This window comes from Littorina saxatilis, linkage group LG2 (assembly GCF_037325665.1).
Source record: "Littorina saxatilis isolate snail1 linkage group LG2, US_GU_Lsax_2.0, whole genome shotgun sequence".
NCBI lineage: Eukaryota > Metazoa > Mollusca > Gastropoda > Littorinimorpha > Littorinidae > Littorina > Littorina saxatilis.
The window spans coordinates 61,315,745-61,332,658 of NC_090246.1; the positions used below are offsets into that span (position 1 = coordinate 61,315,745).

The 16,914-nt window shown below is 41.6% G+C and overlaps 1 protein-coding gene across 1 annotated transcript; it reads left to right on the forward strand.

Annotated features, from left to right (window-relative positions):
• The first annotated feature begins 1,469 nt into the window (after positions 1-1,469).
• On the forward strand, positions 1,470-16,711 carry LOC138959441 (4-aminobutyrate aminotransferase, mitochondrial-like). Its single transcript, XM_070330940.1, has 13 exons — positions 1,470-1,807; positions 3,148-3,314; positions 3,818-3,935; positions 5,561-5,610; positions 6,019-6,099; positions 7,288-7,380; positions 7,653-7,779; positions 8,823-8,971; positions 9,263-9,400; positions 11,804-11,971; positions 12,273-12,419; positions 12,893-13,004; positions 14,673-16,711. The coding sequence occupies exons 1-13, from the start codon at positions 1,726-1,728 to the stop codon at positions 14,807-14,809; spliced, it is 1,569 nt and encodes a 522-aa protein (XP_070187041.1). The 5' UTR covers positions 1,470-1,725; the 3' UTR covers positions 14,810-16,711.
• The last annotated feature ends 203 nt before the right edge of the window (positions 16,712-16,914 follow it).

Consider the following 16,914-nt stretch of genomic DNA (forward strand, 5'->3'; position numbering starts at 1 on the left):
AAATGTTAAGTCCTTTGTACTGGAAACTTGCATTCTCCCAGTAAGGTCATATATTGTACTACGTTGCAAGCCCCTGGAGCAATTTTTTTTTTGGATTAGTGCTTTTGTGAACAAGAAACAATTAACAAGTGGCTCTATCCCATCCCCCCCCCCCCCCCCCCCCCCCTCCCTTTCCCCGTCGCGATATAACCCTTCGTTAAAACGACGTTAAACACCAAATAAAGTAAAGTAAATATTTGGCACCGATAAACATTTAGAAAAATAACAAGATTTTTTTTAAAGTCGCATGAAGCGATATTAAAACGTTTAGTCAATTTGTTGTCCTGAAACTAACAGATCAACACTGAAAACCCGGGATCAGTAATTGCCGAAACCAGCAAACACAACACGATAATATTATACAGGACCGATTTGTCTTTGCTAGTAGTATGTGATTGAACATGAAATCGTTTGATTTTGTTCTCTTTGTTTGTTTGTTTGTCTGTTTGGTGGTGGTGGTTGTTGTTGTTGTTGTTGTTGTGTAAAATAATAATTATAATGATAATAATAATAATGATAATAATAATGGTAAGGCTTGGCTAGCCGAAACCCGAATTAAGAGACCCGGCAAGCATAAAATCGAATTTTGTGAGAACCTTTTCAGAGTAAATATGACATATCCAATTTTTTATTATATTCAGTAAATGAGAAAGGATACAATGCAATCAGTTTTGAATCTGTAATGAAATTTCAATTTCAAATACAATTTTTAGAATTTTCGGAACAGATTCACTTATTTATTTTTTTAACTTCCAAGCTGAAATGTCATCCCATCATCCAGACTGAGTCAAAGATTGTTTGACCAAAATGTCAATCAATTTGATTGAAAATGTGGTCGTCACAGTGCCGCCTAAACTTTAAAACTCAAAACTTAGCTACACATAAAAAGAAGAGCCTGATATGATACAAAATGAGAGAGATAAAAAGACAATGACAATGACAAATCTGTATTTTTCGAGGGTAACAAGAATAAGCATAGATATGCTTTTTTTGTGTGTGCATCTATCCCCCGCCCAGAAGAGGGACTAATTAATCAATTTTACTACAAGTACTTAAAAAAAAGCCACAAAAAAAGCATTACATAAGAGAGACAGACACAGACACAGGCAGACAGACAGACAGACAGAAAGGGGCATGAGACAAGCAAGACAAAGAGAGACAGAGTTCGTTGTTGAGTCAACGAGTTTTGCACTGCCATGGATCACACAGCTACGTTTATGTGCGTTGTTTTTGAAAGGGAGTGTAGTTTTTTGGTTGCATAAATCTTTGACCCATTTTCACGTCGATCGTGGTTGGCTGATTTCTTGGTCGGTGTCCTTAACCTTTGCAGTGGGCGTGTTCTTCACAACCAATCGCGTTCGAGAATTCTGTCGTCTGCTGCAAAACATGTGTTTATATCGTGGAATCTGCCTATAAATGCTGCAACGACCTGCATTTGAGGGAATAACAGAGCATTTGCAGTTGTTCGTTACCGCACAAACAAAATCTCTCATAATCTGTTGCATATTTTCTCGGTTGATACCTCTCTTGAATTTGTAGGACTGTTATCGCCGAATTTTGCTGCGATAAGTTTATTGAACGCTGAATTCAAGCCATTTCAGTGTTTTAGTTCAGCTGAATAACAAGACCGACCGTTCTTTTGAAAAATTTCGATCTTGATTCTGAATAAAATTAACAGATTAAAGCATGGCAAAACTATTCAACATGCCTTCAGGTGCTGTCCGACAAGCGATTCGATGTGTATCCTCAAGCCTTCATTCAACCACTTGTGAGTACATTTTTAAAAACTAAATACTATTATTGTTATTTTTATTTTATTTTATTTTTTACAATTACACTTGTATATATATATGGTAGGAAATGTGTGATGTGCTGCAGACAAAAAACAAAAAACAAAAAACACCACCACCTACATCAACAACAACCACTACCTACAACAACATTAACAACAACATTAACAACAACAACAACAAACCATCAAACAAACAAACAAACAAAGAGAAAAATCAAACCATTTCATGTTTAATCACATGCTAGTGAAGACAACAACAACAACAACAACAACAAACAAACAAACAAACAAACAAACAAACAAACAAACAAACAAACAAACAAACAAAGAGAAAAATCAAACCATTTCATGCTCAATCACATGCTAGCAAATACAAATCAGTCCTGTATGATATCGTGCTGTGTTTGCTGGTCTCACGTGAAGTCAGAACCCAATTTGAGACTTAATTTATTATGTTCATTTCGCCCTATAAAACCGTTGTGTATGCATTAGCACAAGTTCTTTTGCTTTAGATGGTAATTTTCTTGCATTTGAAAGAGTATTGATTTAACTTTTCTTAATTTACTTTGGTAATATATAGGAATCATCTGAAGTTTACACAGATCTGTTTATCACACCAAGTTAAGTCTATTTGAGCTATCTACAGTTGACAGTAGCCAAGCACATGATACAGTGTTCTTTCACTAGAAAAAAAGGGGGGTGGAAGGAGATGGTCTTGGAATCAAGAAGAAATATCTACTGTGATCGAGTAGTATCTCACTGTCAATAACTGACTGGGTGGCCGAGTGGTAACGCACTTGCGCTCGGAAGCGAGAGGTTGCGAGTTCGACCCTGGGTCAGGGCGTTAGCAATTTTCTCCCCCCTTTCCTAACCTAGGTGGTGGGTTCAAGTGCTAGTCTTTCGGATGAGACAAAAAACCGAGGTCCCTTCGTGTACACTATATTGGGGTGTGCACGTTAAAGATCCCACGATTGACAAAAGGGTCTTTCCTGGCAAAATTGTATAGGCATAGATAAAAATGTCCACCAAAATACCCGTGTGACTTGGAATAATAGGCCGTGAAAAGTAGGATATGCGCCGAAATGGCTGCGATCTGCTGGCCGATGTGAATGCGTGATGTATTGTGTAAAACAATTCCATCTCACACGGCATAAATAAATCCCTGCGCCTTGAATATGTGCGCGATATAAATTGCATAAAACAAAAAAAATAAAAGAAATAAAAAATCCCTGCGCTTAGAACTGTACCCACGGAATACGCGCGATATAAGCCTCATATTGATTGATTGAATAACATCTTTTTCTGTGTGATCTCAGTGCGAGCACAGACCACGATGGCTGCAGCCATGCCGGACCCCCTCCCAGTGCGGCAAAAAACACCGCTGGTGACTGAAGTTGGAAAAGAACCACCCGGTCCGGCAATGAAAACGAATGTCCCTGGCCGTGAGTCTTTACGTCTCAAGGCAGAGCTGGACAAAATACAGGTTGGTTGCATTAAAGAGATGTTTTGTTCCTTGGTATAGAAGGGGGAGGTTGAGGAAGAGAGAAGAGGACGGGATGCAGTGCGATGAGATTATATGAAAGGAAAGGAGAGGAGAGGAGAGGGGAGGGGAGGGAGGGGAGGGAGGGGAGGGGAGGGGAGGGGATGGGAGGGGAGGGGAGGGAAGGGGAGGAGGGAAGGGAAGGGAGGGGAGGGGAGGGGAGGAGTTATCTTTATTTATGATGATGGCATAAGAATACTCATGTGCTTTTTTTACGTGTGTTATTTTCTTTGAGACTAATTTGTTTTGTTTTTGTTGTTGTTTTTGTTTGTTTTGTTATTTTTGTTTTGCGTATAATCGAAAAAGTCTGTCTGAGGAGGAGAGACTAAGAAGAGAAGATCAAAGAAGAGAAGAAAAATGAGAAGAATAAAAATCTTTATTTACGAGGGTAATGACATAAGTATGCACACACACACACTTGATGTTCTGGTGTTTTTTTTCTTCAGAACACGGACGCTGTTCACTTCTTTGTGGACTATGCGAACAGTCGCGGTAACTACGTCGTTGATGTGGACGGCAATATCATGCTGGATGTCTTCACCCAGATTGCTTCACTGCCTCTTGGTAAGGCCTCAATTTTTAACAACAAAATGTAAATTGTGTTTCATGATAATTTTGTGTGTGCTTGAGTTAATCAGAGTTGAATTTTGCATATTACATGTACTGCTTTTAGATATATTGTTGCCATCTTTTGCTGCTCACAATTTGTCTCAAGTAATATACTGTAGATCAGTGACTTTAAGCATTTCTTATTTAAATGAAGTGTCCATTGCTTTTTTTCATTTTGGTTGCTATGCTTATCATTCTAATCAGTCGTACTTGTTCTACTAAAGTCATCCTATGGTGAATTATGGTCAAAGAAAATGATCATGAATGTTTTGCTCGTGGGATTTGAGGAGAGATTGCCTTAGTAAAAACGTAAGGGGAGAAGTGTTTATTTTATGTGCAATAAAACAGCAATTCTCCATTCTTAGGCAGTGTCATGTACATTGTAATTCGTGTTTTAAACCGCCTGACACGGCAAAGCACTTTTCCCCATTTCTGTAAGGACAATAAAATCATGAGCAAATGAAGATCATGAAAAACGTTTGATCTGGATCCTTGAAGAGCATATTAATCGACCACAGTCAATTTTGTTTTGGTGTTTAACAAAAATATCAACAACTGAAAATGAGCGTTTTGAGCATGCACTGTTTTGACTGTAAACGTACCTCTCAGTGTGACGCAAATGTACTGGCATTCCCGATACTATTTACACTTGATTTTCAGCAGGCAGTCTCTCTGTCATGTAAAATGGACAATGGTTATAACTATAAGGATCAGTTTAGTTTGCTTGTATCAGATAACTGTCATTCTAATTTCATGTATGAAATGACCCTCAGAGTTGTCAGCAAAATTCCTTGAACGCTGAGATTTGTTAGGTGTTTGTGTTTGTCCTGTTTTCCGTTTGAAAAAAAAATCATGGTCAGTCGTGAATCATCATAACTGTCATCATCAACCTACGTCACTGTTCTGGTTGTTAATGACATGCACTTCAGTCAGATTGGTATCATTCAATCACCACATGCACGATACAAACCAACGTTTCTTTGTTCTTTCCAGAGTTCAGAAGACAGGAATGGTAAAAATAGAGGTAAATTAATTACAGGTAAAACAGAGGTAATGTCTTAGATAGCACATGTAGCTGCTTAACACCCACAACCATAACATATCCTGCTCTCCTTAATATTACAGTGAATACTGAGAAAGAAGTTAAATTTTTCGAAACAAGAGTTTGGTTATGGTTCTTTTCTGTGCTTGCTCATAAACAAACAACTCTTTCATGAAAAAAAGAAAACTACAAAGATGAAGATATACAGAGTCAGAAAACTTAGTTTGACTGTCTTAACTGTCCTGTATCTTTTTCAGCAATTAATTTTGTCTTCTCAAACTTTTGAGCTTTTAATAAGCACACTAATGTGCACTTTGCATTTGATAATGTGAAAATTTCAACATATTTATTGAAGAACGGAAAAGTGAGAGCGTCGATCTTAATTACTGTCGTTTTTAATGCAACGTCAAATGTGATAGATACAGAGTTTAAAAGACAAACGTAACATTGTCTTGATCTGATTTATATTTGTAACGTTTAGTATATTGCCTCAGAAATTCACCAGTTTTTAACAAGAGCAATGTTTCTTTTTATTTAGGGTATAATCATCCAAAGCTTATCGCCAAAATGTCCAACCCTGACAACATGGTGAGTTCTGAATGTATGCGATCATTGTAAGTATTATGTAAAGAGTATTACAAAGTACAAAGGAATTAACAGAATGCAGACAGATAGGCATGGATGAACAGGCACACATACAGACAGGCAGATGGACGAATGGAAGGATGGACAGACAGACAGACGGTCACTCCAATATGAAGAAGTAGAAAAGTTGTTCATGCTCTCCCTAGCTGTGCAAGAAAAGGTAAAGACAAAGTTGGGAGGGAGGGAGGGAGGGAGAGAGAGAGAGAGAGGGAGAGAGAGAGAGGGAGAGAGAGAGAGAGAGAGAGAGAGAGAGAGAGAGAGAGAGAGAGAGTGTGTGTGTGTGTGTGTGTGCTCGTGTATGCAATTCATGTGAAGAGGACACTTATTCTGTGCCCGTGTGCGTGTGTGCAGGTGACTTTCATCAACCGACCCGCGCTGGGCAGTTTTCCGCCAGCCGACCTTGTGGACAAGATCAGAGGAACTCTCATGACGGTAAGTCCAGTCATGTGCAACCTTTTCTCTACGAACAAATACAGAAAAACAAAGGCATGAAGGGTATTTTGGGGGAGTCAGATGTGTGCAGTTGTGTAACTATTTCGGTAATAGGGATTGCTTATTTTATCATGCTACCTTGACACACACTGACTTGATCATGCACGGATGCGCAAGTGCGGAAAGTACACTCGCTCATGCACTCATGTTCACTAATGCACGCACACACACACACACACACACACACTCACACACACACACACACACACACACACACACACACACACACACATTCTCACACACACACACACACACACACACACATCCACACACACACTTTCTCACTCGCACACACACTCTCATCTCTCTCTATTTCACAGACAGACAGACAGGCGAGCAGGTTGGCGCACAACCGATCTCTCTCTCGTGCAGACTCTCTCATGTATCCAAATTGAGTCATAAGGACCATGTCTCATGGTACAAGTGTGACAGGGGAGGCTACCGCTCCTTTCACAGCAGACTCTGCACCCGAGTTGTTGGCCTTTTAGTCAACACCGGTGTATTGTGGAATTCTGTTTGTGATGGGGTCTGGTGGTTTCCGATTGTCTGTATGTTCATGGAAACCTTCGGGTTTGATATTACAGTTTTTATAGGGCTAAGAAATTAGCCCTAACATTTTCAATCCTGTTTGATTGCACTTCGCCTCCCGAGGTGATCGTAGTGTTACGGCACTCGGTTACATCTGGCGCTTGCGAGCAGGGATGGGACTCGGCATGATATGTTCAGGTAATGGCATAATATGACCACTGAACATTTTCGTGCTGTTCCCATTCTGCGAACTTGGGATGGACAGTGGTCCCCCGGTTCGGAACTTCGGGACGAAGTTCATTCAAACGGGGGCGATTGTGACAGGGGAGGCTACCGCTCCTTTCACAGCAGACTCTGCACCCGAGTTGTTGGCCTTTAAGTCAACACCGGTGTGTTGTGGAATTCTGTTTGTGATGGGGTCTGGTGGTTTCCGATTGTCTGTATGTTCATGTAAACCTTCGGGTTTGCATAACAGTTTTTATAGGGCTAAGAAATTAACCCTAACATTTTCAATCCTGTTTGATTGCACTTCGCCTCCCGAGGTGATCGTAGTGTTTCGGCACTCGGTTACACAAGTTTTATATTTTGTCTGTGCAACAGGTGGCGCCACCTGGTCTGCAGCATGTGCAGACAATGGCCTGCGGGTCATGCTCCATTGAACATGGTCAGAAGGCTATGTTCATGGCCTACATGGTAAGCTCATTATTTGTTCAATGTGTTATGATAATGTCGCTGACTTTTTAAAGCGAAAATAATTTTTTCAAGTTGCGGTAGGGGGATGGGATGGGATGGGATGGGATGGGGGTGGGGTGGTGTTGGAGGGAGGGGGGTGTCTTAATTAAAATGGAGGTACATTTACAGACTTTAAGAACAAAAGATCTGGAAAAAAATTAAGGTGTTAAAAGGGGAGCTCCTGACTTCTCATTTGATAGCTTCATGTGATTGTGATTATTTTCTCTTCCCAGAGGCGCGAGAGAGGCGGTAAGCCCCCCACTGCTGAAGATCTGGAGACCAGCATCAGCGGCCAGGCACCAGGCTGTCCCAAGCTGTCCATTATGTCCTTCAATGGCGCTTTCCACGGACGTGGCATGGGTAGGTTATTAGCTGAATGCACTTCTCTTTCAGTGTAACCTGACTGTAGAGTGGATAGCTTCAATAGTTCACAATCTCTTGTATGACGGTATTCTGTAGTGTTGTTTTCATGGTTGTAAGAGTTGAGTTTGATTGATATATTCAGTTTTGGAGTGAGTTTACGTGGTAGTGGTCTCTCTTTGAGTAGACTTTACGGGAGATTACCTTTCACCATTGTCTTCCTTCATGAGAGGTTGTGACATTTTTGTTGACCATTATGTTATCCACATCCATTTTGGTGCCTCCATATATGGTTGCGACCTTTCTCTGCCTTTTTGGATGGCCGTGACCTTTGCTTTTCTTGGCAAACGAACGTGACCTTAGTCTTCCTTCGTGAATGGTCGTCCCATTTTCGGTTTTGTTGTGGTTTGCCCTGCTCATTACATACATGTGAAGCTTTCTCTAACAAATGTATTTTTAAGGAAACGGTTGTGGTCATGGTCTTGCCTTTTAAAACATACTTTCTTTTTTCTCGATGAATATCTGCTTGGCCTATATATTTTTGTTTTTCTGTAGATGTCCTTAACCCCTCGTCCTTTTCTTAAGAAGACCATAGCTGTGATCTTACCCCCATTTAGAAACTGATTTAAAAAGTTGGAAGGGAGAATGAAGGCGAGGCGTACTAATTTCAGATCAGAGAACATATAGCATGTAATGGCTTTTAGGCTGTCGGCTTTTTGCTAGCTATATATGGGATGATGTATGACTATCATGGGAAAACTCATTGTTTCTATTTTGTCTTGATTGCTGCGCTTTTCCTGGGATGCCTTAAATATATCAAATAACCAAAGGGACGTAAGCGCCCTAAATGCATACAACATGTGTAATGGAGTAAACAAGAGTTATACGGAATCAATCTCCCGGCACATGAGAGAATAACGAGCATCAAAATGAACAAGGGACTTTCATCCTCAAATATATATTTTCTTATTTTGCCTTAAATATATTTTTGATTGCCTTCTGGTGTTTTCATCTAATCTGACCACATCCTCTTGTACGTTCAGGGGCACTGGCCTGCAGTCACGCCAAGTGGTTCCACAAACTGGACTTCCCTGTCCCTGACTGGCCCATGGCCCCCTTCCCTAAGCTCCGCTATCCCCTGGAGGACTTTGTGCGCGAGAACGAACAGGAGGAGCAGTTCTGCCTGGAACAGGTTAGTGGTTCGGATAGTACTGAGTGAAAACATGAGAAACGCTTGGGATGGGGGTAGCTAACTGCTATCATCGTCATTTATGGTTCATGTAAAATCAAACAGAACGGGGCGCACATACCACAAATGATTGCCAAGAAACACAGGCAATGAATGGCTTAGCCTGGTATCATCAACGAACGAAAATGGTAAACGGCTTCCGACAGAAAGCTAGGTTACTGAGAACTTTATTCCAAAAGTCTTTTCAGGTTTCATGTTGCTATAATGCCTGGTATTAACTTACTAACGTTGCAGGTGGAAGATCTGTTTGAGACGTACCGCCAGAAGGGCGCCCCAGTGGTGGGCATCATGTGTGAGCCGGTGCAGGCAGAGGGAGGGGACAACCACGCCAGTCCCGCCTTCTTCCAGGGCCTGCAGGACATTGCTGCCAAGGTATACAACACTGGCAGGGGGCAGAGAGAGGGCGGGGAGGGAGAGAGAGAGAGGGCGGGGAGAGAGAGAGAGAGAGAGAAGAGAGAGGGCGGGGAGGGAGAGAGAGAGAGAGAGAGAGAGAGAGAGAGAGAGAGAGAGAGAGAGAGAGAGAGACTCGAGAGAGAAAGAGCCTACTCGAGAGAGAAAGAGAGACTCGAGAGAGAAAGAGAGAGAGAGAGAGAGAGAGAGAGAGAGAGAGAGAGAGAGAGAGAGAGACAGAGACAGAGAGAGAGAGAGAGAAAGAGAGAGAGAGAGAGAGAGGCAATGACAATGACAATGACAATTCTTTATTTAACGAGGGTATAGTAGATTAAGCAGTGGTCTGCTTTTTTACATCCAGCCCTCGCCCAAAAGAGGGACTAGCTAACTAGAGAGAGAGAGAGAGAGAGAGAGAGAGAGAGAGAGAGAGAGAGAGAGAGAGAGAGAGAGAGAGAGAGAGAGAGAGAGAGAGAGAGAGAGACAGACAGACAGAGAGAGAGAGACAGACAGACAGACAGACAGACAGACAGACAGACAGGAGTTGGACAAACAAAAGATTTTGTTTCTGAGTCACCAAATGAATACGGCACATCTCCTGCACGTACTTATATTTAGCAGTGCCAGATGAGACAGCCAAGACTCAAGACTTAAATTGTCCATCGTCCTTATCTGGGACTGGGTGGCCGAGTGGTAACGCACTTGCGCTCGGAAGCGAGAGGTTGCGTGTTCAGGCCTGGGTCAGGCCGCAATTTTCTCCCCCCTTTCCTAACCTAGGTGGTGGGTTCAAGTGCTAGTCTTTCAGATGAGACAAAAAACCGAGGTCCCTTCGTGTACACTACATTGGGGTGTGCACGTTAAAGATCCCACGATTGACAAAAGGGTCTTTCCTGGCAAAATTGTATAGGCATAGATAAAAAATGTCCATCAAATACCCGTGGGACTTGGAATAAAGTAAAAAAAAATTCCATCTCACACGGCATTAAGTCTCAGGAAACATGAATACACGCATGCAGGAAAAAAAAAATATGGGTAGCGCCGTATGTATGGCAGCTCGCTTTCCCCGGGGAGAAAGCAGCCCGAATTTCCATGAGGGTAACCTCACTGGACTGTAAATCTTATCCAATCCAATCATGATAATAGAATATTACTCAGTTACAGTGCAAATACAGTCGACTTCCACTATATCACGGTCATTGGGGTCCAAAGATTTGAGATCGCGATATATCCGTTTCGCGATACTTTTGGTAAAGGGGGGGGTCCGCGGCACAAAAAAAAAAAGAGAAAAAAAAAGAGTCAGTCTTATGTCTCGGAACAAGAATTTGAATTGAATGAATAATGTCTGAGTTTTTTTTGGTGTTGTATTAGTAAGACAATAACAACTATACTCACCTCTGCTGTTAATGTTGCAAACACACTCACTTTTACCAGGGACCTATCTAATATAGGTCTATGCTTTTACCCTCTGCAATAGACAACCCCAGTCCAAAAACAAGGGCACAATATTGTACAGCATATTTGCCATGTGAAGGAGGAGGGATTACCAGAAGGTTAGTTCACTGTCCACTCTACAGTCTCTGAAAGGAGGAGAGACGGGCGGGTGAGAAAGAGGTTGGGTGGGCAGGGATGACAGCCTGAGGTATGGTGGCAACCACTTTACACATAGTGGGATACTCGAGGTTTGTCTACCAAGGATTTTGAGGTCAACAGCTGGCCAGTGTTACTTGAGGCCGGGGTATAATGTCAGTTGGTACACGTCTGTCTGTCTTCTGTTAGTTCTAGTTGTAGTTGATATACATCAGTTGTCCCCCCCCCCCCCTCTCTCTCTCTCTCTCGATCTCTCTCTCAGTCTTGTCAGTGACCTTGTTCAACTGTACTAATCTTGTTCTCAATAAGCAGTATATACTGGTGCCTCGGTGTCCGTTAGTAACTGCAGAAACACCTGGCCAGAGCAATTAGAGGGACACAAGTCGTAAATCGGCATGCTTGACTGCACAGCAAACAATAAAGGATGGTCAACATTAACCATGCTGCCTACGGGGTTTTATGTTTGACTGATGTGCGATGGGGTGTGAAGATTGAGGCGTGCAATACAAACCCACAAGAGATAACGGGCTGATCTTCACAAAGCAAAACCGGAACAGAAGACACACACCCCAAGCTAGAAAGGTCCAAGAGGTCTTCGCGATATAGCCGAATTCGCGATTTAGTGGACCGTGATTTAGTAGAAGTCCCCAGTTCATACGAAAAGAGAAATCAAGATGTCCACTAAACGAAAAAGCTTATACATGTATGTGTAAAAAAACAACAGCTTAACCAAGTCTTTCCATAAAGACGGCAGATCTTGGATCAAGTTTCATTAAGATCTTACTTGTCATCTTTGTGCAGAACAACGGCTACCTTTTGCTGGACGAGGTGCAGACTGGGTGCGGGGTGAGCGGCAAGTTCTGGGCCCATGAGCACTTCAACCTCAGGGAGGCTCCAGACGTGGTCACCTTCGCCAAGAAAATGCTCACCGGCGGCTTCTACTACAAGCAGGAACAGAAAGCTACCGAGGTAGGGAGAAGGATGAACGAAAACGTTTGTAAAGAAGGGGTGATGATGGAAGGGGCTGGTGGATAGGTTGTGGGGGAGGGGTGGTGGTGGTGCAAGTAACTGTTGGGGGTACAAATCATTTCTGAACAGCAGTATGTTTTTTAGTTCAGGGCAGTCACATTGACAGGAGTGTCAAGATAATAAATCATGGATTTCTGTGGGTGCGTGGGCTCGCAACATTTGAAATGGTGGTTTGCTGTAACTCGTCCAGAATGTTGAATTTCCTTGGGAGATACTAAACAGAAGTGGATCTGTGTGACAGGCCTACCGGATCTACAACACATGGATGGGGGATCCGTCCAAGATCATGATGCTGGAGGAGGTACTGAACGTGGTCCATCAGAACGACCTGGTCAACAACGCTGCTGATGTGGGCCAGTTCCTGCTACAAGGGCTGCTGGACCTGCAGGTCAGTTGTGGAGCGTGTTGCACGTGCATTATTCATGTTTCAAGTGTTGATGGTGCCATATGTGAGTATATGTACACCTGGCGTCGAAGTGATGTGTGTGGGTGTGTGTTTGTGGGTGTAAATTATCTGTATATATGTGTGTGTCCGTTAGTGTAGACTTGTGCCCGTGTGCGGGAGCATGTGTGTGTGTGTGTGTGTGTGTGACTAGCCTCATATCATGCAATGTGAACGAACAGAGTGGTTAGTATATGAACTCTTTGCACTGTAATGCCAAGAATCCTGATCAGAAAAAAACTGAAAAACAAAAACAACCATGCGCAACAAACACAAACAAAAACCCATCATTTAGTTAAATCAGTCTCAGGATTCTGTCATGAGAGATTCTACTGTTGAACTTTATTTATGACAACAATGGCGTACAACCCACCCTGTCGGCTTAATACAATCAAGACATGTATGCCTAATTTGTGCAGAAACTCTACCCTGGCACAATGAAGAATGCACGAGGTCTCGGCACACTTGTTGCTGTGGACTTCCCAACCACTGCCTTCAGAAACTCAGTCGTCATCACTCTCAGGAACAAAGGTAACAAGTGTTCACGAGTTCTGGATTTTAGTTTGTTGGTCACATCATTTAAATGCATGCTCCTTTCCGTGAAAACAGTTCCCTATCAACGTCTCAAGTTCAGAAAACTGAAATTAAATTCCTTCTTCTAAAAAAAAAGATTGGCTGATCATCTCGGATCTCTCCAGGCTTAACATGGGATAAGACTGTCACCCACTTGTTCATATGCCAAAATCAAGAGAAGTAATTTTGTAAAAGCCACTAGTGGCTTTTTAAGAAATTAATTCATAAAAAAATGCCAGCTGATATCAGCTAGCTAGCAGTCAGGGCATTGATTTTTGGTATGTGACCAAATGAGTTAAGGGATGGCCCTTATGCCTTTTAAAAGCCTGTCCAGAACTGAGATGATGAGCTGATCGGTTTTTTAGGGGAAGGAGTGTACCTTAATTATTCTGAACCTCATCAAGGATGATCTACATTTTCAATGTAAAAATCCATGCGCACATTCATTCAACCACCCATCCATACATCCGTTCAACCAAAATCTATCCATAATAACTGTAATATAAAAATGTCTTGTTTTGTCAAAAGTTATTAACAAGCATTTCTGTGCTTTGAGATTCTGGATTTTGAAACACAGGCAGTCTGAGTCTGTCTGTTTTTAGATTTCAATAATCTATTTATCAATAGTTAAAAAGAAAAAAAAATGAGCAATTAAAACTCTCAAGGAAGATAGAACTCTTTATCGGAAGTGATTACACATAACCCCAAATTAACTTTTCAGTAATCTATCCATCAATAGCTATAAAAACAAGAGGCGAAGCCTTCACGGCTCACGTAAGAAATCCGCGACAAACAGTAACACAAACTCAATCACTCCGTCACACATACACACACACAGTAAGCATACCGTCGTGATATAACCTTGAACGGTTGAAAACGACGTTAAACACCAAATAAAGAAAGAAAGAAACAGTAAGCATAAGTGATACGGTGCAAGAGTGCGAGACACCAGATCTAGATCTGTCTGTCTGTAGCCTACTTTTTAGTACTTACGGGGACACGACTGCCAGATGGCCAGATCGACACTGCGCTTTCGACAGCGCTTTCGACAGCGCTTCCTCGCGCAGACACTGGAAACACGCTGTGCAGATTAACCTGTATGAAATCTCCTTTAGTATCTTCTTTATCTATTTTTCTGGAGCTACGAAACCGAACAATGTGAAAGCGTGTTCTCCGAATCGGCGAACTGCAGCTCGGTGATAACTGTATCTATACCACAATCCTTCACGCGATCTGACCTAACCTTGACCCCTGACCTGGTCTAGATACCATACACGACACAAATCAGTCAGCTGTTTTTACCCCCCCAAAACCCCCCACCACCCGTTTTCTTTGGATACACACTTTAACTACATACGTGCCGACGAAATGTTGATCATTGCTGCAATATTTTGAAGCTGTTGCTTGGATAATAACCAGGTAAAATTATTATTTCGGTGTTTAGTCAAATGTTAAAGTTTCTATCACATACACACACACACACACATACACACGCACAGACAGACAAAGTTTAGCATCGCATAGGCTACACTTACGTGAGCCAAAAACTAATAAGCAGTTAAATCTCTCAAGGAAGAAAGAACTCGCTCTCACAAGTGATTACACAGAACCGTAATTTTTTGACAGGTGTGAATGCTGGAACCTGCGGGGAGGCAGCGATGAGACTGCGCCCCAGTCTGATCTTCACTAAGAGTCACGCGTCTGTCTTCCTGACTTACCTGGAGGCCACCCTCAAAGACCTCATCCCTGGGCGAAAGGTGTAAACTCCCCTGTCTCTGAAAAAAACATCCAAGGTTTAAACCACTCCCGCATGGGAACTGTTCCGATGACACGCTTGTGCCAGTTGTGCACAGAGGTATCAAGGACTCAATACAGAAGGCGTACTGTGGCAAGGAGAGTTGGGCGTCACATTAATCAGAAGATCCTGGACACATTGAAAGTCATTTCATCATATGTGGTGGACTTTTATGTTTTAACTGTTGCTTTGCAGTAGTAGTACAGTGGTTACAGAATAACACACTGTCTTTTGCATTTCAGCAAAAGAGCACCCCCTTCCCTCGATCCTCCAGAGCTTCTTTCAAGTTCCACAAATAAGTCATTACATTGTACTACTGTACTTCCCAGAAAATTCCGTTCAAGTACAAGAGAAAACAAGTTGCGTGAAGCGATATAAAAACATTTAGTCAATCTGTCGGCCTGAAACTACAAGACGAATGCTAAAAGAAACCAGCCGCAACATCAAGACTACATGCGCTAAAGGCTTCGCTAGTCTAAACCTTAGACTGAGACGGGTCCAGCCTGTTTTTGCGAAGCGTGCGAAGGTATTTCCTAATTAACCTATTTTCTTTAATTGTGAGTACATTTTTAGAGTAACATGGCATTATCTGTATATGTTTGGATCCAAGAAATGATAAAAAATAAGTTGAAATCTATTGAAATTAATTTGTAAGATTCTAGGCTAAAATTAGCAATCATATAGTCTGGGCTTCGTCAAAGATTGCTTGACCTAAATTTAAATCAATTTGATTGAAAAATGAGGGCGTGACAGTGCTGTTTCAACTTTCACTAAAAGCCAGATATGACGACCATCAAAGACAATTATCGAAAAAAGGAAATAATGGTCTGGGGTTATAATCTGGAAGAATTTGTATGTAAAGTTTTATGAAGATCGGCCCAGTAGTTTTGTGGAAAGCGCTCTACATGCACACACACACACACCACCACCCTCGTCTTGAATCCTGACTAAATGTAAAACAACAAACAGAATACTGTCCCAGCTTGCTTTATTTCATTCCAAATTGGAAGGCTTGTTCAATCTTGGCACTTGCATATTTGCTTCTGTTGTGTTTTATTTTCTTTCATATTGAAAGTGTGATTTTAATGATGCAGTTTTATTGCATTCATGAGTGATCCTTAATATGTCAGTACTGAAGTCGAGAGTCTGGTGGTGTTAGTTTGTAACGTTTTGCTGTTTTGTATTGCATGTACTATCATGGTCTAAAAGCACTCAGATGTCATACTACATGTACAAGCATCTTTTGCTCACCTATTTTCTGGCAGTTAGACCCCTGGCCTCAAGACTGAAGCCTGTGAAATCTACATATTGTATGTGACAACTATTCTCATGCCAAAGAGTATTGAAAACAAAGCTTCTGAAACTCCTCCATCATAACAAATGTTTCACAAGCGAGATACCTTGATATTAGTACTAGACGGACTCAAGAAGATTCTACTGTTCAAATTGTATGCAGTGATGGGAAGAACTTTCAAACGCCTTTCTACCTACCACCTGAGTAACTTGTTAAACTTCTGTGACTGCCAAAGCATGTCTTGCATCTGTCACTGATCTGTGTTAGATCAGATTTGTTGAACATAGGGCACACTGTACCACATTTTTTCTTACATATGTATTAATAAATGCACAAAAAGGTTCTCCACTTTCTTCTGTGATTAATGTAAATGCAAGCATTTAAATACAGGTATATTACCTACATTTACTCCTGATGCAATGGCATTTTTATTATACTGTATTTGTTGTTGAAAGTGTATCTGCAACTTATTGAATATATTTCCTTTATTTCAAAATGGCTTGTGTGGTGCTGAACAAGAAAACTGTCATTGTTTCAGTGACTGTGGTTAGAAGTACATTAAAAAAGAGACTACTCTTCCTGTGTATGTGTGTTTGTATTGCTTTACAACAATATCAGTTTTTGGTTTTCATTTTTGTTTATAAGAGGAATGCAAAGCATACCTTCAGGTACACTGTTAGATGCTGCTTTTGAGAGCAGTTCCATCTACAATGTACTTTCGTCTCCTGTCACTTGAAAAAAAGACCATCGGAAACCAGCTGAACTATTCAGTGATTTTT

Bases quoted from the DNA above. Each gene is read 5' to 3' on its own strand.
- LOC138959441 (XM_070330940.1), top strand. From the start codon at position 1,726: ATGGCAAAACTATTCAACATGCCTTCAGGTGCTGTCCGACAAGCGATT. The intron at 3,936-5,560 runs GTAAGGCCTCAA...CTTTTTATTTAG, and splicing joins GATTGCTTCACTGCCTCTTG to GGTATAATCATCCAAAGCTT. The intron at 7,780-8,822 runs GTAGGTTATTAG...TTGTACGTTCAG, and splicing joins TTTCCACGGACGTGGCATGG to GGGCACTGGCCTGCAGTCAC.